Source organism: Helicoverpa armigera, chromosome 25 (genome assembly GCF_030705265.1).
Source record: "Helicoverpa armigera isolate CAAS_96S chromosome 25, ASM3070526v1, whole genome shotgun sequence".
In the NCBI taxonomy this organism is placed as follows: domain Eukaryota; kingdom Metazoa; phylum Arthropoda; class Insecta; order Lepidoptera; family Noctuidae; genus Helicoverpa; species Helicoverpa armigera.
The window spans coordinates 4,786,507-4,808,469 of record NC_087144.1 but is presented as its reverse complement, the minus strand read 5'-3'; the positions used below and the strand labels follow the sequence as shown (position 1 = coordinate 4,808,469).

Here is a 21,963-nt window from a genome sequence, read left to right as displayed (position 1 = left end):
TGAGCGCCTAATATTATTTGAGCCAGATACCGAGACGCATAAAAAACTGATAGACACATGTATGTTAAAATTATGATGAGTTTACAAAAATATGTCAAACTAGGTCAACGGGGAAACACTTGAGCGATGATTGTACTTATTCAATCAAATATATATTTTTATCTATGCCTAATAATCAGTATGCACAAAAATAATTTATCGATAAGTTTTTATAAACAAAACATAAGGAAAATGATAAGAGAGAGATCATCATTTATTATAAAGAGAATCATTCAAAAACAAATGAAGGCAACTTTTTTAGAACGTTCCGTAGGTACGTTTCGTACGTGAATAAAAACAAGCTTATTACCTATCAGGATTTACAATTTAGTACGTTACTAGTGATATGAGGAAAGTACCGGTGGTCATGTGTGTACGGTAGGATAGTACTTATTCGGATTATTGATTAAGAATTAGCAACTTATGTATTTCATTTAATGCGCTGCGGAAAGTAACAAAAACAGTTGGTAATATCTAAAATTAATCTTACAAGCTGTCTGCAAAATAGTACTTTTTTGAAGAGGTAAAAAATGGCGCAACAAACTTCTCAACAACATTTCTGTATGGAGGTTTTACAAACCTTTCGTAATGTCAGCAATAATGCTTACTAAAATATGTTAGCGTAGAGTCATTATTAAAAAATCTGAACACTGGTAACCGAGATGAAAATGATTGACTTCTAAAAATATTTCTTACAATTATTTATTTACATATATGCCTAAATTGACTAATCGATGCGGAATGATAGTAATGAGCTTATCAATATTTGTTTACAACTTACTACGGTTTGAAGTATGTGAGTTCTTTTTCTAAAGGATCTTTCATTTATTTAGAAACATATTATCATCATCCTTCTGAGCTTATTCGAGATTTGTATGGTGTCGTTTCAGCATGTTCTCTTTCTTTCATACTCGTCTATATTTTCTAGTCACATTGTCTTTCAATCAATTCACCTTTTCTTTGGTCGTCCCTTTCTATTATATCCATCCACATTCACTACCAAAACCTTCGCAATGACATGATCCTCATCCCTCCGCATCACATAGCACGGTTTCCACGCAGCTTCACGATTACCCAATTGTAACTAACAAGGCAGCGAGATTTTATTTATAAAGATTGAGGGCAAAAAAGCACAACTCAGATATATTACAAAAAGTGTTCTGTTCACTATCAAATGCATTGATAACGCAAAATGCATTCATTTCACTATTTTTAGGACTACCGATATTATCGAAAAGATACGATCAATCACTTTTTATGACCAAGTTCATTGGTATTATTTTTGTAAGTTCACTGATAGTGTTATCTGACTGATCCTCCGAATTACTATAAATACTGTTTCCTTCATGAGGAAGTTACACTCACAGTGAACTCCAAGCTGATAGCTGTTGTATTTTGAGAACCAAAGTTTTCTATACTTAACTACAAAGGTAAAATATTTTATAAATAAGTAATTTAGAAAAGGTCTGATTGTCACAAATAGTCCTGGAATTGATATCATCATCATCTCCCGAGCCTTTTTCCAACTATGTTGGGGTCGGCTTCCAGTCTATCCTGATTCTCAGTACAAGTGTTTTACAAGGAGCGACTGTGTATCTGACCTCCTCAACCCAGTTACCTGGGCCCCCTTTACCATCAGTCTGACCAAGGGGTATTGTCAGATTTACTGGCTTCTGACTACCCGTAACGATTGATAGTGATACTGACACTCCTGGAATTGATATCCAAGAATTTTTAAACAATTTTCTCGTCAGTACATAATGTTGTGTTCCAGATGAAGAGCCTACTAGTGTTCATGCTGCTGGCCGCCGCAGCCGCCGCGTCATACGTGCACTCTGACACGGCGGAGGCGCCGGAGATGACGGTCACGTACGAGGAGGTGGACGGCAGCACGGTGACTGATGAGCCGGTCACTGCGGTGGCCTTGCGCAACAACATCAGCGTCGGCACCATCGGGAACAGCAGACTGCTAGCCAGGTCGGTACTAGCAACTGATGTTTGGCTTATACTTCAAAATGTACGTTAAGTTTTGGAGTTTCTTCTCCATGGGACCCACTCTTTGGAGCCTTGCATCTAGCTTTTGACGTTTCTAAAGGACCTGTAATAAGGTTTTTGACTTACGAGTTAGGGGTCTTCTTGAACCCAAGTAATATCGAAGTTTACCTTTTGGTAGTTTTTGGTTAATTTTGGATGACTTCCAAATCTTTGCGACTTCTGTTCATGCCAAGTCATGAGATATAATCGAGATGAGTGACAATTAACCAGTAAAATTGTACATTTGTAGGAGCGCTCACATCCGAGGCGCAGTCGCCGGCGGCAGGTGGGTACAGGACATCACGTACCGCACCAACTCCGCCGTCCGGATAACCGCGATCCGGGTGAGACACGTGGGCACCCCGCAGGGCGCCACCTCGCGCATCACATCCGGAGGAGTGGGGAGCACCTTCGTCACCATCAGGCTGCAGTCCGCTGTCGGCCGCGGATACCACTACACTATCGAAATTTATGGACGCTGAACTGATGCTATAAGATCTTGAGTATTTTAAGTATAATGGTGCTATTAATTTTAAGAATTGTGTTACGTTTATAAATAAATAATTTAAAATTCATTTTATATTTTGATTTATGCCTTCTGACGAAATATTTTGTGATCAAGTCAGTAAGTGGAAAGGACCAAGTCCACCACTTATAAGATACAAGAAGGAAAGAGAGGCTGTCTGAGTGGATCAATGCACAGCTGAAACCACTGGGTCTATGTAGCATACATCAATGAACAGACTGATATGTTTGATGAAGTACTTCACTATTTACAGTTAGAAATTAAGAACTAACAAAATTAGGTGACATAATTAATAGGCGGTTTTTTCGCTAAGGGCTAAGAGCATTCTCTTCAATACAACTTTTGGATGGACGGAGATGGAAAGGAAAATAATAAAAGGCAGATAGTAAAGCAAGGTGTACACTTCATAATTTTATCCTGCTATTTAACACATACATATGCAGAAGAACCTAATATGATACATATACAATACGTATATGCAGGTAAATATAATATGAATTTGATTTCATATACGTACGTACTTTTAAAAAATAAAGCTCCAATATCAGATAAATTATATTTCATAGTCAAATTTAGGAGAAAAGCGACTGCTTTTTATGAAACTCTTGAAGACAGTCAAATTATTGAGCCTATCATATCATAACTAACGATACATTCTGTAACAAAACAGCCAGAACAGTAAAATATTTCTCGTAGAGGTTAGTGGAATGAATAGCCCATCGCCAGCTCCAAATTCTCAGACGACACGTAAGATATTTTGTATATGCGTCATGAAGGAACTTAAAACGTTCTTTGGGGCAAGAGTGGTCAGACTCAGAAGGACTTAAAGTGAATGTTGCATAGCAAAGACAGGTTATGAGAATTAAGGCGAAGACTTATTAGAAGCCTGACAAAGAGAGAAGATTAACAAAGTCCGTAAGCATCACTTCAGACCCATATTGCAGCCATATCATTATTAATAATAGTGATTCATATGACAAATACGCATAGACAGTTGTGAAACCACATCTCTTGATGTAGATGACCCTAAGAGAGAGATTGTAATCTATAAGCACACGAGATTTTTTACTATCGCCATGACAGGAATGTAGTGCCTCTGATATTAATAAGTGCCATCCTAGAACAGCCACTAGATTTTTTTATAGATTAGACTGGATTTATGAAAAAAAAATCTTCACACCGTAAGCCTCAATTTAGTCACATATATCAGCCAGATCAGCATTAATAAAAGCGATGTCATCTGCCAAGTCTGCGTAGACGGTTGTAAAGAAGGTCTTCACCTATGCCTACCCCTATATATTGTTATTAATCGAATAATAATATGAGCATTTAACTAGTAAAGCTAACTAACTAATTGGATTGCACATTCCCGGGATAGTTGTTAACCCCTCGAAGTAAGCGATTTAATGTCAAATATCACATGTCAGTAGAGAGGCCTATACTTAAGACATTGGGCTATAGAGTACTATCATATAGAATATAGGCTATTAACATAGGATAGCTGTCCTTAGTTTTTTTTTGGTATTTGTCTACAACACAACTAATCCGGTAAATTACCTAGTCATACTGAATATATACGTAACATTATAGTATATCGTTACACTGAATTATATAGCCTAGCGCCATACGGTCTGTCTGGGTGTTGTAAAAAAATTAACAATGGCAAGTGCATCTATAATAAAGATGACTGGATTTGGTGTCAGTATTTTAGGGGCTATACCGATATTATCGCGAAAAGATACGATCAATCAATTTTTATGACCAAGTTCATTGGTATTATTTTTGTAAGTTCACTGATAGCGTTATCTGACTGATCCTCCGAATTACTATAAATACTGTTTCCTTCATGAGGAAGTTACACTCACAGTGAACTCCAAGCTGCTAGCTGTTGTATTTTGAGAACCAAAGTTTTCTATACTTAACTACAAAGGTAAAATATTTTATAATAATTAATAATTAATTTAGAAAAGGTTTAGGCGGTCTGGTTAAATTGTCACTAATAGTCCTGGTATTAATATCATCATCATCTCCCGAGCCTTTTCTCAACTATGCTGGGGTCGGCTTCTAGTCTAACCGGATGCGGCTGAGTACCAGTGTTTTACAAGGAGCGACTGCCTATCTGCACTCCTCAGCCCACTTACCCGGTCAACCCAATACCCCTTGGTTATACTGGTGTCAGACTTGAAATTGATGTCCAGGACTTTTTCCAACAATTTTCTCATCAGTACATTCTGTTGTGTTCCAGATGAAGAGCCTACTAGTGTTCATGCTGCTGGCCGCTGCAGCCGCCGCGTCATACGTGCACTCTGACACGGCGGAGGCGCCGGAGATGACGGTCACGTACGAGGAGGTGGACGGCAGCACGGTGACTGATGAGCCGGTCACTGCGGTGGCCTTGCGCAACAACATCAGCGTCGGCACCATCGGGAACAGCAGACTGCTGGCCAGGTCAGCACTAGCAACTGATGTTTGGCTTATACTTCAAAATATAGTTAAGTCTTGGAGATCCTTGCCGGTTCTTCTCCATAAGACCCACTTATTCGAGTTATGCAACTAGCTTACGACGTTCAGTTAGAACCGGTGAGGTCATTTGAATTTGCCTTGATTTCAGAGTCAGTAATCTCTTTGACACAAATTATCATATATTTCTTCCAAGTTCACAATTTGACTCCTTTTGGTTAATTTTGAATGACCAAAGCATTTTGAAAGCCATGAGATATATATATACAATTAACCAGTATTATTTGTAATTTGTAGGAGCGCTCACATCCGAGGCGCAGTCGCCGGCGGCAGGTGGGTACAGGACATCACGTACCGCACCAACTCCGCCGTCCGGATAACCGCGATCCGGGTGAGACACGTGGGCACCCCGCAGGGCGCCACCTCGCGCATCACATCCGGAGGAGTGGGGAGCACCTTCGTCACCATCAGGCTGCAGTCCGCTGTCGGCCGCGGATACCACTACACCATCGAAATTTATGGACGCTAAACTGATGCTATAAGATCTTAACTAATTTTAAGTATTATGGTGCTACTAATTATAAGAAGTGTTGATTTTAAGTAAATAAAAGGTTTAACTACATTATATTCTTTGATCTTTGTCCTTTCTTACGTTTCATTTTGTGATTTTAAAATAAGAAACATTATTTAACGTACTGCTAAGTCAGTACGTGGTGAGGAATAAATGTCCACAACTTATATGACATACATGTATGAAAGAGGCTGTGTAAGTGGATCAATGCGCAACTGAAACCACTGGATATAGTAGCATACAGTTTTGAATGCACAGACTGATATGATTTATGAGGTACAAATCACTATTTACAGTAAGAACTTAAGAACTAATATAAAATTAGGTGACATAATTACGGCGGCGGTTTTATCGCTACGGGCTGCGAGCATTCTCTTCCATACAACTTTTGGATGGACGGAGATGGAAAGGAAAATAATAAAAGGCAGATAGTAAAGCAAGGTGTACACTTCATAATTTTATCCTGCTATTTGACACATACACGAACCTAATATGATACATATATAATACGTACATGCAGGTAAATATAATGTGATTTTATTTCATATACGTACATACTTATTAAAAAAATAAAGCTGCCATTATCAAATACATTTCATAGTGAAATTTAGGAGAAAAGCGACTGCTTTTTATGAAACTCTTGAACACAGCCAATTATTGAGCCTATCTTATGATAACTAACAATACATTCCATAACACTAAAAGATTTCTCGAAGAAGTTAGTGGAATGAATCAGACGACGTAAGATATTTTGTATATGTGTCATAAAAGAACTTAAAACATTCTTTGGGATAAGAGGGGTCAGGCTCAGAAGGATTAAAAGAGAATGTCGTATAGCAAAGACAGCAAAAGAGAATTAAGGCGAAGACTTATTAGAAGCCTAATAAAGAGATAAAAGTATCAAAGTCCGTAACCCTCACTTCAGACCCATATTGCAGCCATATCATTATTAATAATAGTGATTCATATGACAAATCCGCATAGACAGTTGTGAAACCACATCTCTTGATGTAGATGACCCTAAGAGAGGGATTGTAATATTTAAGTACACGAGAGTTTTTACTCTCTCCATGACAGGAATGTAGTGCCATTGAAATTAATGAGGGGCAGTTGCATCCTGGTTATCCTAGAACTGACACTTGCTTTTTTTATAGATTAGACTAGATTTTTGAAAAAAATACCTTCTCACCGTAATCTAAGCTAATTTTAGACACATATTGCAGCCAGGTCAACATTAATAATAGCGATGTCATCTGCCAAGCCTGCGTAGACACTTGTAAAGTAGGTCTTCACCGTAAAGGGAGAATGAAGATAATTGGAGATAGAATGATGAATGACTGAATGCCCTATATATTGTTATTAATCGAATAATAATAATGAGCCTTTAACTAGTATAGCTAACTAGCAAATTGGATTGCACATTCCCGGGATAGTTATTAACAACTCGAAGTAAGCGATTTCATGTCGATTGTCACATGCCAGTAGTAAAGCCTGTATTTATTTATGACTTTGGGCTATAGAGTAGAATTATATAGAATATGGGGTATTCACATAGGATAGCTGTCCTTAGCTGTGGTATAGTTTTTTTTTCTGGTAACTGTCTTCTACACAACCAATCAGGTAAAATACCTACTTAGACTGAACCTAAACTATACTCTACATTATAGTTTATTGCTACACTGAATTGTACATATAGCTTAGCACCATAAAGTAAATCTCAGTGTTATAAAAAATCACAATGGCAAATGCATCGATAATAAAGATGCAAGGATTTGGTTTCAGTATTTTCGGGGCTATACCGATGTTATCGCGAAAAGATACGATCAAACTTTATAAGCAAATTCATTGGTATTATTTTTGTAAGTTCACTGATAGTGTTATCTGACTGATCCTCCGAATTACTATAAATACTGTTTCCTTCATGAGGAAGTTACACTCACAGTGAACTCCAAGCTGCTAGCTGTTGTATTTTGAGAACCAAAGTTTTCTATACTCAACCACAAAGGTAAAATTAGAAAAGGTTTAGGTTGTCTGGTTGTCAAAAATAGTCCTGGAATTGATATCATCATCATCTCCCGAGCCTTTTCTCAACTATGTTGGGGTCAGCTTCTAGTCTAACCCGATGCGGCTGAGTACCTACCAGTGTTTTAAAATAAGCGACTGCCTATCAGACGTCCTCAAGCCAGTTACCCGGGCAACCCAATAACCCTTAGTTAGACTAGTGTCAGAGATACTGGCTTTTGACTACCCGTAACGACTGATAGTGATACTGACAATCCTGGAATTGATACTCAGGACTTTTTTCAACATTTTTCTCATGTGTACATTATGTGGTCTTCCAGATGAAGAGCCTACTAGTGTTCATGCTGCTGGCCGCTGCAGCCGCCGCGTCATACGTGCACTCCGACACGGCGGAGGCGCCGGAGATGACGGTCACGTACGAGGAGGTGGACGGCAGCACGGTGACTGATGAGCCGGTCACTGCCGTGGCCTTGCGCAACAACATCAGCGTCGGCACCATCGGGAACAGCAGGCTGCTGGCCAGGTCGGCACTAGCAACTGATGTTTGCGTCATACTTCGACATATATCTTGGTCCTGGAGTTTCTTAATGGTTCTTCTACATAAGGCTCACTCCTTGGAAATAGTACAACTGGTTTCATAAAAACCTGTAATAGGTCTTATGTGATAACAACCTTCGGATTTGATTTTTATTAAGAGTTAGGGGGTCTTCAAAGTTCACCTTGTGATCATTTTTGGTTAATTTTGGATGATTTACGAAAACTTTTTGCAATTTCTGTGTATGGAAATAGCCTCCAAGTCATGCCATAAGATCCGAAGGAGATGTGTAACAACTGGCTAAGCCATGAAGTATGATAATTGACCAGTATTATTTGCCATTTGTAGGAGCGCTCACATCCGAGGCGCAGTCGCCGGCGGCAGGTGGGTACAGGACATCACGTACCGCACCAACTCCGCCGTCCGGATAACCGCGATCCGGGTGAGACACGTGGGCACCCCGCAGGGCGCCACCTCGCGCATCACATCCGGAGGAGTGGGGAGCACCTTCGTCACCATCCGGCTGCAGTCCGCTGTCGGCCGCGGCTACCACTACACCATCGAAATCTATGGACGCTGAACTGATCCTGAACTGTCGTCAGACTTGACAATTTTATTATGGTGCTATTAATTTTAAGGATTGTTATGTAAAGGCTTTAAATTTTTAAATAAATGTATGGTTTAAATGTATTTTATACTTGATGATGATTACCCCTTTTTACCTAAAGTTGTTGTGTGTTGGTGTGCTTGTATCCCCTACACAAGGTAACCAACAGGACTTGATCGTCAGATTATCATCTTCATCCTCCGAGCCTTTTTCCCAACCATATCGGGGTCGGCTTCTAGTCTAACCGGATTCTGCTGCCAAGAATGTTCAATGACAGCCGGGACCTACAGTTTAACGTGCAATCCGAAACATAGTCAATGGACTTAATTGTCAGATGTTGGAATGAAAACTCAAAACGCTGAACTCCTTACAAGTTGCAAACTTTGTGAACACATCTAAAATGTTACGTCAATTGAATGTGACAGGATCCATCATTCTATTGTATTGTACTATTATTGTACGGAGGACGTACTTTTTGAATTGAAGTTTATGTATTTGCTGTTAACCAACTTATTTGCGTATTATTTTGCCCATACGCCATCACGCACCTGGTTCTATCGGATTGTACGCAACATCGTTATAACTTGGCTTAGTGGTTAAATCACTGCCTCTCTAGTACAAGTGTGCTATTTTCGATTCCAGGTCAGAGAAGTACCAAGTATTTTTTAAGTTTTAAGTGTAATTTGGACACGAATTACTGAGTAAAGGTGACGGCAAACATCTAAACGAAACCTGGGCTTTAGTCAGAAATCAAAGACCTTGAGCGAGCATGGTTATTTACGCTCATTCCTTCTCTGTATGGGAAGTGAGCTCTACAGAGCTCTACAGAGCTCACTTCTCAGCACGATTTGTGTCTACATAGGCTTTGATTCTCAACTGTTTGTGGATTGAAATCTCAACTGTACCACACCTGACTATTGCCTCGTCTGGTAGCTTTGCCGTGCCATGTATGCATTGCACGTTTGTAGCGCCTCTTGTTCAAGATAATCGATTGCTCGGGTTACTGTGTTGAAGAGGTCTGATAGGCATTCGCTCCTTGCAAAACACTGGTACTCAGCTGCACTGCAGACTGGAAGCCGGCCCTAATATAGTTGGGGAAAGATGATCCAAGCGGGTAATACTTATCTCGAAAGGCTTAGAAGATGATGATCGAATCCGATTTGGACAGTAGCAAACGTTAGCATTTCGACCAATATCTAGAATATTTTTGGAAAAGGAGATTATGTTGTATTCCAGATGAAGAAGCTTCTAGTACTATTGTTGTTGGCTGGTGCAGCCACCGCGGCCTGCATCCACACCGACTTGGTGCAAGCTCCGGAGATGATAGTCACGTACGAGGAGGTAGATGGCGACACTGTCACCGATGTACCCGTCACTGCGGTCGCTACCCGCACTAATATTAGTGTCGGGACTATTGGCAATAGTAGACTGATAGCCAGGTCAGTACCAGCAAAAATGAAGCTTTAGGTCTTTCTAAAGTCAAGAAATAATTTGTGTTCTTAGAAGTACGAAGTTCTAACCTAACATAATAGTGAACTTAACTTTTAGGTTGATTTTCAATCTGTTTATATAAAAACGATTCCTTATATCCCTTGGTCACCACATCACACGTGAAAGGTTGGACAGCTTAAGTTGAAAATTACATGGGGAGGTAGCTTAGACCCGGGAGAAGCACATCTATAGGATAGTTTTTGTCACCATCCGGCTACGGCTAGCAGTTATCTCGGGATGCGGGTGAAACCACGGCGGAAGCTATTGATTTATAAAAAAATCTACTTTTGAACATATGTTTTAACCAGGAGGATAGGCGAATACCCAAGGGAATAAGATCGAGATTAGAGATCATTGACCCTATTCTTCCACATTTACAGGAGTGTTCACGTCCAAAACGCAGTTGCCAAAGCGAGACACGTCCGAGACATATCTTTCCGATCGGACGATCCTATTAAGATCAGCGCTATCCGGGTGACACATGTCGGCTCTGTAGATGGCGCCACTTCATCCATCAAGTCGGGAGGTGTTGGGAACTCCTTTGTGGTCATCAGGCTCCAGACTGCGGTAGGCCGTGGGTATCATTATACCATCGAAATTTATGGACGCTAAAGTGATTGAAAGATTGTTCAGTTGTTTTGTAATGGTAGTATTATTTTTAAGAATTGTTACGTAAAGGTCTTATTTACATTATTGAATAAATAAAAAGGTTTAAAGCATGTTATTCTTTGATTTTATCCTGCTGACGTTTGTGTTTGTGATAGGATATGATACATACAAGAGGAAAGATAATGATAAAGTTAAATAAATAAAATAAATTCACTGTTAGACCAGTGGCGCCCACCAATGTTAGAACGTCAAAGCTTCGCAGAATAATTAAATATAACATTTTTAACAACTATTGCCATTGATTACAATGTATTCAAAAACTTGTGCAGGTTCTTGTCCCACTAACTAAGGTTGCAGTAAGGCAGATTGACCCACAAAACAAAAAGTTACAGACTATGTTTTTTGGTGCTAGCGAAGCCATAAAGATAACCTCTACGCAAATCACCCACCCAATAACCTTATGATGCCTTATCAGCAATTAAGCCAATTTTGATATGAAGTGATTGATTGATAAGAAAAAAGTACCGGAGTGAAATTCGGCAGGTACACCCCCGGGGCTGCGAGATTGTTCGAAAGGGTTACCTAGGACATATAGGGCTTCAGAAGGAACATGATGGGTTTTAGTCAGTAAGAGTCTGAAACTCCCTCACGCTGCACCTGCAGCTCAAAGGATCATCTGATAGTTTCGCATCTTAGAAAAAGTACGAAAGATGGAACGAAGGAAAGTGATATCTCGTTAACATATTGATTTCTGACACTTACGCGAATATTAGACATTTAAATAAAACTACTTTTACGGATTTTATCGCGGTTATATTATATTATTTAATCCCGACGTTTCGGATCCTTTACAGCATCCATGGTCACGGGCAGACTAAGGTGTTGGTCGTCTTGATATATTAGTTACAAACAGCTACCCTACATTTTGTTAATTATTATTGACAATCCGATTCACGCAAAACGAGCTAACTGTATCCTTAGGTCGAGCAGTTGTAGGCTTGGATTTTGATTTAATAGTTTCTATGATGGGATTCCAAGCAGGTGGTATGACCCAGCCATCTTCTCTATTGAAATTTGGATGTTTTTTAATTTCAATAGCCTCGCGAATCATCCTAGGTAGGAATCGGTTTTCTTTTGCAAGGACTTGTGGTTTATCAAATCTGATGTAATGCTGGGCCTTGTCTAGTGTGTGTTCACAAACTGCTGACTGTCTGGAACGGCGGTGTTTGACATCGGCGATGTGTTCTTTTACGCGGGTCCCTATGCTTCTTTTAGTTTGGCCTATGTAAGAGAGACCACAATCACATTCAAGCTTGTATACACCCGCATCTTGTAGAGGTATGTGACACTTGACAGGTGGTAAGAATTGACTAATCTTCTTCAGCGGCTTGAAGTAGGTTTTGATTGAAGCTCGCTTCAAGATGTAGCCAATCTTGTCTGTGACTCCTCTTATGTATGGAAGAACAGCAGGTAGACGCTCAACTGTGGCTGGTTTCACGCGGGTTCTGCGACGAGGGCGCGGTACTCGGAGCTTGTTGTCGTGCAGTACTTGCTTAACATGTTGAAGCTCAGCACCCAGGTGTTGTTCATCGCAGATCCCACGTGCTCTCTGAAACAATGATTTACCAACGGTAGATAACTGTGTTGGTTGGTGGTGGGACTCACCATGAAGGTATTTGTCTGTATGGGTTTTCTTCTGATACACAGTGTGACTCAAGGTGTTATTAGGGTTACGGATAACCAAAACATCTAAGAAAGCTAAGGAGTTGTTTGCCTCTGACTCCATAGTGAATTGAATTTTGGGGTTTATGGAGTTAAGATGATTTAAAAATGCTGTGACTTTGTCAGATGGTAGTATTGTGAAAGTATCATCTACGTACCGCTTGTAGAATTTGGGTGTTACGGGTGCAGATTGCAGGGCTCGCTCCTCAAAATCCTCCATGAAGATATCAGCAACAATGGGAGATACTGGGAGCCCATTGCTACACCATCCACTTGCGTGTAGAAGTGATTATTCCACAGTAAATAGCCAGATGTTAGGCAATGTTTTAACAGTTCAGCATATTCAGTAGGCATGTTATTCTCTGCTAGTTTCTTAGACACAATCTTGATGCAGTCTTCAACGGGTAAGCATGTAAACAATGACTGAACATCAAAACTGACCATAGTTTCATTGTCAGCTAGTTGTAGGTGTTTTATTTCACTGACAAAATGGTACGAGTCCTTTACATATGCTGCTGTGTTTCCTCTCAATGGTGAAAGTACTTTAGCCAGATGTTGAGCCAATCTGTAGGTTGGTGAGTCGATTTGGCTGACTATTGGTCGTAGTGGAGCATTAGGTTTGTGTATCTTCGGTAGCCCATACAGCTTTGGTGGTTTTGCGCAGCTAGGAACTAGGTATTTTACGTCTAGATTCAATGTTTCGGAGTACTTTTTTATCAAATCACTAGTTGATTTCAATGTTTTTGTTGTGGGGTCGGTCTTCACTTGTTTATATGTACTTACATCCGATAAAAGGTCTTGTATTTTATCATTGTAATCTGACGTATCCATCACCACCGTAGCATTACCTTTATCTGCACGTAGAATTGTTAATTCAGGCCTGTCGCGAAGGTTTTTTAACGCTAGATATTGATTTTTATTTAGATTCGGTTTGGGCAGTATGTTGCGACGTAATACAGACGAAATGTCCTGACGTATCGCCTCCGAATCATGTTTATTGATTTTATTTTTAAACAGGCAGTCTTCCACGTTGCATATAATGCTTTCTACCGGTATTTTTCGAGGTGTTACAGCAAAATTTAGGCCTTTCGATAACACTTGAACCGTATTTTCATCCAAGACATTTTTTGATAGATTGACAACTGCGCGTGATTGGCTCGCAGGTAACGGGCGCGTTCCGTTTTCTTTTCGTGTGTTATTTTGGACATTTGATTTAGACGTTAGTTTTTCAAATTTGATTATTTGTCTGTTTTTGCATTCATTATATTTAGATTTTTCGCGCTCATCTAGTATTTTCATGCAATTATTAAAATCAAATGTAGTTAAATCTATCTTTAATTCATGGGATGACGCCTCAATGTCTTGATTAACGCGGTGCAAATCGGATCGTGTATTTTGTATTAACTGCTGTAGTAACTTTTTACTTGCCTGGTTTAAGATCTTAGCGCTTCCTCGTATGTCCTTCCTTGGTGAAATTATGGCACACGTAGGAATGATGCTGTTGTCTCTGCATCTCTTCAAGAAATTCAAGGATGTTATGAATCTTGCGCGCTTCGTCTTGAGATCTTCCAACCGGCGTATTTTATTTGCAATTGGCAGTCCGTACTGGTTAACATATTGATTTCTGACACTTACGCGAATATTAGACATTTAAATAAAACTACTTTTACGGATTTTATCGCGGTTATATTATATTATTTAATCCCGACGTTTCGGATCCTTTACAGCATCCATGGTCACGGGCAGACTAAGGTGTTGGTCGTCTTGATATATTAGTTACCTAGTTCCTAGCTGCGCAAAACCACCAAAGCTGTATGGGCTACCGAAGATACACAAACCTAATGCTCCACTACGACCAATAGTCAGCCAAATCGACTCACCAACCTACAGATTGGCTCAACATCTGGCTAAAGTACTTTCACCATTGAGAGGAAACACAGCAGCATATGTAAAGGACTCGTACCATTTTGTCAGTGAAATAAAACACCTACAACTAGCTGACAATGAAACTATGGTCAGTTTTGATGTTCAGTCATTGTTTACATGCTTACCCGTTGAAGACTGCATCAAGATTGTGTCTAAGAAACTAGCAGAGAATAACATGCCTACTGAATATGCTGAACTGTTAAAACATTGCCTAACATCTGGCTATTTACTGTGGAATAATCACTTCTACACGCAAGTGGATGGTGTAGCAATGGGCTCCCCAGTATCTCCCATTGTTGCTGATATCTTCATGGAGGATTTTGAGGAGCGAGCCCTGCAATCTGCACCCGTAACACCCAAATTCTACAAGCGGTACGTAGATGATACTTTCACAATACTACCATCTGACAAAGTCACAGCATTTTTAAATCATCTTAACTCCATAAACCCCAAAATTCAATTCACTATGGAGTCAGAGGCAAACAACTCCTTAGCTTTCTTAGATGTTTTGGTTATCCGTAACCCTAATAACACCTTGAGTCACACTGTGTATCAGAAGAAAACCCATACAGACAAATACCTTCATGGTGAGTCCCACCACCAACCAACACAGTTATCTACCGTTGGTAAATCATTGTTTCAGAGAGCACGTGGGATCTGCGATGAACAACACCTGGGTGCTGAGCTTCAACATGTTAAGCAAGTACTGCACGACAACAAGCTCCGAGTACCGCGCCCTCGTCGCAGAACCCGCGTGAAACCAGCCACAGTTGAGCGTCTACCTGCTGTTCTTCCATACATAAGAGGAGTCACAGACAAGATTGGCTACATCTTGAAGCGAGCTTCAATCAAAACCTACTTCAAGCCGCTGAAGAAGATTAGTCAATTCTTACCACCTGTCAAGTGTCACATACCTCTACAAGATGCGGGTGTATACAAGCTTGAATGTGATTGTGGTCTCTCTTACATAGGCCAAACTAAAAGAAGCATAGGGACCCGCGTAAAAGAACACATCGCCGATGTCAAACACCGCCGTTCCAGACAGTCAGCAGTTTGTGAACACACACTAGACAAGGCCCAGCATTACATCAGATTTGATAAACCACAAGTCCTTGCAAAAGAAAACCGATTCCTACCTAGGATGATTCGCGAGGCTATTGAAATTAAAAAACATCCAAATTTCAATAGAGAAGATGGCTGGGTCATACCACCTGCTTGGAATCCCATCATAGAAACTATTAAATCAAAATCCAAGCCTACAACTGCTCGACCTAAGGATACAGTTAGCTCGTTTTGCGTGAATCGGATTGTCAATAATAATTAACAAAATGTAGGGTAGCTGTTTGTAACTAATATATCAAGACGACCAACACCTTAGTCTGCCCGTGACCATGGATGCTGTAAAGGATCCGAAACGTCGGGATTAAATAATATAATATAACCGCGATAAAATCCGTAAAAGTAGTTTTATTTAAGTGATATCTCAAAAAGATTATCAATCGGTGTTTATTATCGATTATAAGTTGATTGTTATTATTTTTAGCAATAGTCAGATAGTATTATCTATATTATACTCTTTAAAACTATAAATACTGTTTCCTTATAAAGGAAGTTACACTCACAGTGAACTCAAAGCTGCTAGCTGTTGTATTTTGAGAATTTACTTTTACTCTTTCAAATCAAAAGGTAAAATGTTTTTCTTTACAAACAATTCGATTCTCAATGAGAGTAGATGTATATAAGTTAAGTTTAGACAGGAACATATCCCATACTTGCATCAAGCATCATAAGCATGTGGCTGGGGTAAAGCAGGCTATACCGAATACCATACCGGTATGGTGTTAGGCAAAACCCTTTGTCTATTTAATGTCAACCTTAGCTCCACCCAGGAACCTCATATAAGGACCAGCTTCTAGTATACTTGTACAGAATTAGATGGCTCATCAATCTCTCTTTAGCACCAAGAGAAAACATATTCGGCTCAGATACCGTGTACAGTCAACACATCGACCAATAAACTATCCAGATAGTTTTGTAGACATTCCTGATGAAGATTGTCTTCCAGATGAAGAGCCTACTAGTGGTCATGTTGCTGGCTGCTGCAGCCACCGCGGCTTCCATCGACAGTGAGATCCCAGAGGTGGTGGTGACGTATGAGGACATCAATGACACTGACGTGGCTGACGTGACGACGACTGCTGTGGCCTCACGCAATAACATCAACGTCGGCGTCATCGGCAACAGTAGACTGCTGTCCAGGTTGGTACTACCAGTAAATAGTAGACCAGAAGATTCTTTTTAGTGGGAAGGGTATGGAGAGAATCTCACTTGCAAGATTTACTTAACTTTTACTTATGTAGGTACTACAAGACGCTAAGGGGTCTATTTACCGATTTATTTTCTTCAAAGTGTATTACTATATAAAGTGTTGTTTTGCCTTGCTGTTTTGCTTTCATTGCTGACTTCAATAGGTCTTCATTTTTGCATATACTGGGTCCGAGGTACAAATACTATATCGTTTTTACCATAACAATATACTACTAAATTAGTGGGCAGTGCTCGTGACGTCACTAATCATCACCATTGTATCTTGTGCCACAGTGTCATTTGACAGCATTTAGGTAATCACAGTACCATTTCTACCGATCTACATACCACCTACATATCTTACTATTATATGCCAACTATCATGATCTTCGTTATGATTTATTCTTTGTGATTTATTTACTTTTTTTGTACCTAATTATTATCTCCCTTTAACCCAATGGTTGACCGGCAGAGAATGTCTTGTGGCATTAAGTCCGCCAATCTATCATTTTTAACACGCTTATATTAGCTTCACTTGTAGCTATGTAAGTAAGAAAATCTTAGAATCTTAATTTGACCCACTTCCCGGTCTTCGATTAGGATGAAATACACACGCTCTGAGTTCTGATGACATTACATGAATAGCGTATTTTTTTTGGTTTCTTGAACTATTAATTTTTGTACATAAAGTATAAATAAATAAATCTTTCAGGACCCATCACGTGAGAAGCGGGATACCTGGCCACCGCCACATCCAAGACATTACCTTCCGCGCCAACAACGGGCTCCGGTTCACTGCCATCCGGGTGACACACTACGGGAACTACCAGGGTGCCAGTGCCGGCATCAGGAGTGGTGGCGTCGGGAGTACCGTGGTCACCATCAGGTTGCAGTCACGGGTGCACTTTGGATACCAGTACCGCATTGAACTTTATGGACGATAAACTGCAGTATAACTACTGGAGTCTTCAAAGATTTTGGAGAGAATTATGATCGTATTTGGATTAATGGTGCTATTAGTTTTTAAGGATATTAAAATGCATTGGTTTGAAGTTTTAATTAAAGTTAAGAAATAATTGTTTCTTTGTGTTTTTGTTTTCTCACATCACATGCACGTATATTCACATTAATTTGATTGTGCTTACATAAGAGAGCGATTCTAATAGGTGGAGTAGGTACTTAGGCGACTGTATAGGGTACATATTAAGATAGTATGTAGGGGTAGTACATTAGTTTATTGGGGAGTAGTGTATAAGAAGAGTACATAAGAGGATTACATAAAAATACATAAATGAATGTGACATCACAAAGTGAAACCTAGGGGAGAGCACAGCTTATATACAGTGAAATAGATTTTTGAATAGGTTCAGTTATTTTTTTGTAAGTTTAGTATAGATATAAGCGTTTCAGTGTTAACTGTGAGCTTGTACTCTTATGAGTAAATTAATTTGAATTTAGCTATAGAGCTCATTCATTGCAAAACAAACAATCAAAATCTATTTATAATATCAGTGTAGAAAATTACTGATATCAATTTTATCGCAATACTTTTCATAACAGACAAATGATTAAGTATTAAAAAAAACATAAACATTATTATCTAAAGCTGTCAATCTGTAGATATTATCCTTTTGATTCGATAATAAACTATTACTTCATCTATATTGTACGCGGAACGATAATGACAGCCGGAACCAACAAATGGTCATGGACATTGTAATTAGTTCTTAAGTTTACTCTGTATTTTTCTAATCCTAACTAATATTATAAATGTGAAAGTAACTCTGTCTGTCTGTCTTTTCTTCACGCCTAAACTACTGAACCGATTTGTGTGAAATTTGGTACAGACATAGTTTAGAACTTGAGAAAGGACATAGGATAGTTTTTATTTAAAAAAAAATAAAAAATATTTATGCCGGACATATAGCGCCATCTATTGGTCAAACCAAAAATATGCCGGTAGTCACTATATCATGCGAACGAAGTCGCGGGCAAAAGCTAGTAAATAAATATACAAGCTGTTGATTTGCATCCGTGCCATAGTCAAGGACGTAAATATGCTAATGATTCTCGACCCAAATCAACGAAAAAATGGGTAGGTAATTTTTTCATGTTTTTTTCTTATTTACGTATATCCGTCAGTGTAACCCAGCCGTACTTTAATTCGGCGCGTGTGTTACTAGCCTTACTACCGCGCTGCGCACTCACACAAACGCAAACGATACATGCACAAAGCATACGCAACGATCGTTCAATAAAAATCGTAGATCATCCAGCCTACCCAAATTCACCCAATCACAGTGCGAGTACTCCCACACACTCGCCTCGCCGCTCCCCGCGTGCCCTTGAAGCCGGAACAAACAAGCGCCGACGGCAAGCAGTGTGTTTGATGTCGCCGCCGCTGCTGCGTACGTGCGCTTTGAATTCCGCGACGTGTAGGTACAAAGTGCGAGATGACGGAAAACTACACGAACACGAGTTGGTGGCGATGGTCCGCCTGTATGCCATCAGTGACAACAGTGTACTAACAGCCATCCATCCTCCGAGCCTTTTCCCAATCATGTTGGGGTCGGCTTCCAGTCTAACCGGATTCAGCTGAGTACCAGTGCTTTACAAGAAGCGACTGCCTATCTGACCTCCTCAACCCAGTTACCCGGGCAACCCGATACCCCTTGGTTAGACTGGTGTCAGACTTACTGGCTTCTGACTACCCGTTACGACTGCCAAGGATGTGCAATGACAGCCGTACATACCTATGTTCCGGGAAATGTTTACCGACCGGGAACCCTCATCACGGAGGGTCATGCTGGTCATGTGACAGACTTATGTGCTAGGACCGTTAACTTAGTGCTTTCGACACATTAAAAACGAATGTGATAGTGTTATGTAAGCTGAAGGACAACCAGCTACTTCGTCGTGCTCGATTGTGCCAAGAGTGTGAAGGTGACAGCTTTGAACAGTACCTCCGGGTAACTAAACTAGGTAATTTATTTATTTGTACATTTTGTAAATACGTAGTCAGCTTAATCAATTTTATTAGTGTAAATAAGTTGATTTCTTAACCACGCCAATAATACCTACGAGCCGAAAGAATCACCTCGTGCCTACACTTAACTAACACATCTTTCACCAATTTAATCGAAAAGTAAAAACAAAATTACTACGAAATCTTTACGCTGAATGTTAAAGCAAACCGAAAATGTTATCAATCAGCTGTTAACAGGTCAGTGAACTTTCCTTTAGCGCACTAGTATTACGTCATTAATAAGATTTCCGTGTTCCAAGGTCCTAAGACCGTTAAGAAGGAAGCCAAATTTCTAATTATTAACCAATTTAATTCAAAAATAAAAACTAAATCACTGCGAAAACTTTATGCTGAAAGATAAAGCAAAACGAACATTTTATCAATCAGCTGTTAACATGTTAGTGAACTTTCTTTCGCGCACTAGTATTGCTTATTACTGTAGTTAATAAGATATCTGTGTTAAATGTATGCTCAAAAATTAGTAAGTAAAGTAAAACGAAGTTAATGACAATAATGAAGGTGATTTTCGAAACTTTAGGTAAAATGATTGCTATCGCGTATCACTCGATCTCGCTCGCTCGCGCGCTCGCGCTGTCATGTCGTAGATAAGACACTCACACATCGACACTCACGCACACACGTAGACATTAGTTTTCTCTGTCTACGCACACATAGCTGCCATCACGCACACACTGTGGCCGCGGGGGAATTCTGTTATGATTTGTGTTTAACCGTGGGCTAAATTCTGAAATACCATGAAATTACAACATCAAAAAAAGCAGCGCATATTAGCTTTTTCCCACCTACCGTAATTCAAATCGATTATTTACGTATTTAATTTTAACCTCCTTGACTATGGCACGGATGCAAATCAACAGCTTGTATAATAAAAATTCATCCTCGTCCGCGCAAACTATTTGTGTGTCGCGCTTTCACGCCCCAACCAGTGATCAATTTAAATGAAAATTGGTACAGAGATACTCCATGCCCTGAGAAAGGACATAAGCTACTTTTTGGCCAGATGAGGGAAATAGTTCTCTTATGCCGCAGTTAAGATCACTGGAAACAGCTTGGTACATGCGCAAAATCTATGTTTCTTTTTTGTTGTACAAGTATTTGCACCGTAAAACGTATGAGGTGATATTGTAAGATAAATGCGTGTGTATGTGTGTGAATAGAATATGAAGACGTTTGACCAGATGAGCATTGAATATTAACGCAAAGTATAAAGTAGTAAATCACCAACCCGTATTGAGCAAGCGTGGTGATTAATGCTCAATCCTTCTTCGTGTGAGAGGAGGCCGCAGCCCAGCAGTGGGACGATAAAAAGGCTGTAGGTAACAGTATAAAGTAGTAGTAAAGGTTTTTGTTTAAGTATAATAAGTAGGTCAAGTATAAATAGATGCATATTTAAGTTTAAGTTAGTTGTTTTAAAGTATGTTTTTAATGTATTTACTAACACTAGTTTTGCAATAAAAAGTTTTTATTTTATTTTTTTATTTATTTATTAGGTATTGCGTGGGGGCACCCCCGGACTACCATATAATATTTGAGCATGATAATTATCTTATCGTGAGTAGGCATGTATTCATTGTTGTTTTGACGACCTGCTTCTATTTTTGAGTACAGTAATTAGAATTTTGATTACAGTGACAATTTGGACGAAAGTATATTAGATATGTACATACATACATATCTGCTAAATCACTTTAAAATACATCTATTTATTTAAGCAATACAACTTTCTTATTTTTTTTAGTTCTTAGTTTCGAAGAGCTAAGATGTAATCTGATTGAATATTGCACAGATATGAGAGATACAATACCTTGAAAAAGGTAATATAATAATACCACGCATTTAAAAGCAGATCATTATTGAGGGAAATGTTTTCGCAAGTAACAGATTATATATTATATATTAGGGATATCCCAGACCTTACAAAATATAAAACAAAAAATCTTCTAAAATAAAACGATATAGAATGAGGAACAACCAGGAAGAACAAAGTTTACACTAGGCAAGCGTAGCGATCGTAGCATAGTGCTACGCCGTAGCGGCCGGCGTAGTATCGACGGCTACAGCAGCTATG

At 39.4% G+C, this 21,963-nt stretch overlaps 8 protein-coding genes across 10 annotated transcripts in view; 6 read left to right on the top strand and 2 right to left on the bottom strand.

Annotated features, from left to right (window-relative positions):
* Positions 1-21,963, bottom strand: part of LOC110381626 (calbindin-32) — a 144,319-nt gene that overhangs the window by 15,388 nt on the left and 106,968 nt on the right. The gene's annotated exons all lie outside the window — the stretch shown is intronic.
* Positions 1,310-2,648, top strand: LOC110381636 (uncharacterized). The gene is made up of 3 exons (XM_064041521.1): positions 1,310-1,469; positions 1,814-2,016; positions 2,324-2,648. Exons 2-3 carry the CDS (start codon positions 1,814-1,816, stop codon positions 2,553-2,555), a joined length of 435 nt encoding a protein of 144 aa, XP_063897591.1. The 5' UTR covers positions 1,310-1,469; the 3' UTR covers positions 2,556-2,648.
* Positions 4,371-5,681, top strand: LOC135116649 (uncharacterized). The gene is made up of 3 exons (XM_064041520.1): positions 4,371-4,529; positions 4,845-5,047; positions 5,357-5,681. The coding sequence occupies exons 2-3, from the start codon at positions 4,845-4,847 to the stop codon at positions 5,586-5,588; spliced, it is 435 nt and encodes a 144-aa protein (XP_063897590.1). The 5' UTR covers positions 4,371-4,529; the 3' UTR covers positions 5,589-5,681.
* Positions 7,494-8,877, top strand: LOC135116577 (uncharacterized). Its single transcript, XM_049845627.2, has 3 exons — positions 7,494-7,635; positions 7,973-8,175; positions 8,536-8,877. The coding sequence occupies exons 2-3, from the start codon at positions 7,973-7,975 to the stop codon at positions 8,765-8,767; spliced, it is 435 nt and encodes a 144-aa protein (XP_049701584.2). The 5' UTR covers positions 7,494-7,635; the 3' UTR covers positions 8,768-8,877.
* Positions 9,122-10,986, top strand: LOC126055619 (uncharacterized). The gene is made up of 3 exons (XM_064041519.1): positions 9,122-9,436; positions 10,031-10,233; positions 10,666-10,986. The coding sequence occupies exons 2-3, from the start codon at positions 10,031-10,033 to the stop codon at positions 10,895-10,897; spliced, it is 435 nt and encodes a 144-aa protein (XP_063897589.1). The 5' UTR covers positions 9,122-9,436; the 3' UTR covers positions 10,898-10,986.
* On the bottom strand, positions 11,686-14,378 carry LOC126053464 (uncharacterized). The gene is given in 2 exon segments (XM_049843820.2): positions 11,686-12,868; positions 12,871-14,378. Coding segments are annotated over 2 exon segments (2,442 nt in total). The 5' UTR covers positions 14,267-14,378; the 3' UTR covers positions 11,686-11,822.
* LOC110372872 (uncharacterized) lies at positions 14,482-16,003 on the top strand. 2 transcript variants are annotated; one of them, XM_021329884.3, is made up of 2 exons: positions 14,482-14,914; positions 15,186-15,452. In XM_021329884.3, the coding sequence occupies exons 1-2, from the start codon at positions 14,628-14,630 to the stop codon at positions 15,298-15,300; spliced, it is 402 nt and encodes a 133-aa protein (XP_021185559.3). In that variant the 5' UTR covers positions 14,482-14,627; the 3' UTR covers positions 15,301-15,452. The 2 variants fall into 2 exon arrangements, with proteins under 2 accessions (XP_021185559.3, XP_063897477.1); XM_064041407.1 differs by having other exon boundaries at positions 14,482-16,003.
* LOC110381634 (uncharacterized) lies at positions 16,137-17,913 on the top strand. Its single transcript, XM_064041426.1, has 3 exons — positions 16,137-16,228; positions 16,608-16,801; positions 17,562-17,913. The coding sequence occupies exons 2-3, from the start codon at positions 16,608-16,610 to the stop codon at positions 17,791-17,793; spliced, it is 426 nt and encodes a 141-aa protein (XP_063897496.1). The 5' UTR covers positions 16,137-16,228; the 3' UTR covers positions 17,794-17,913.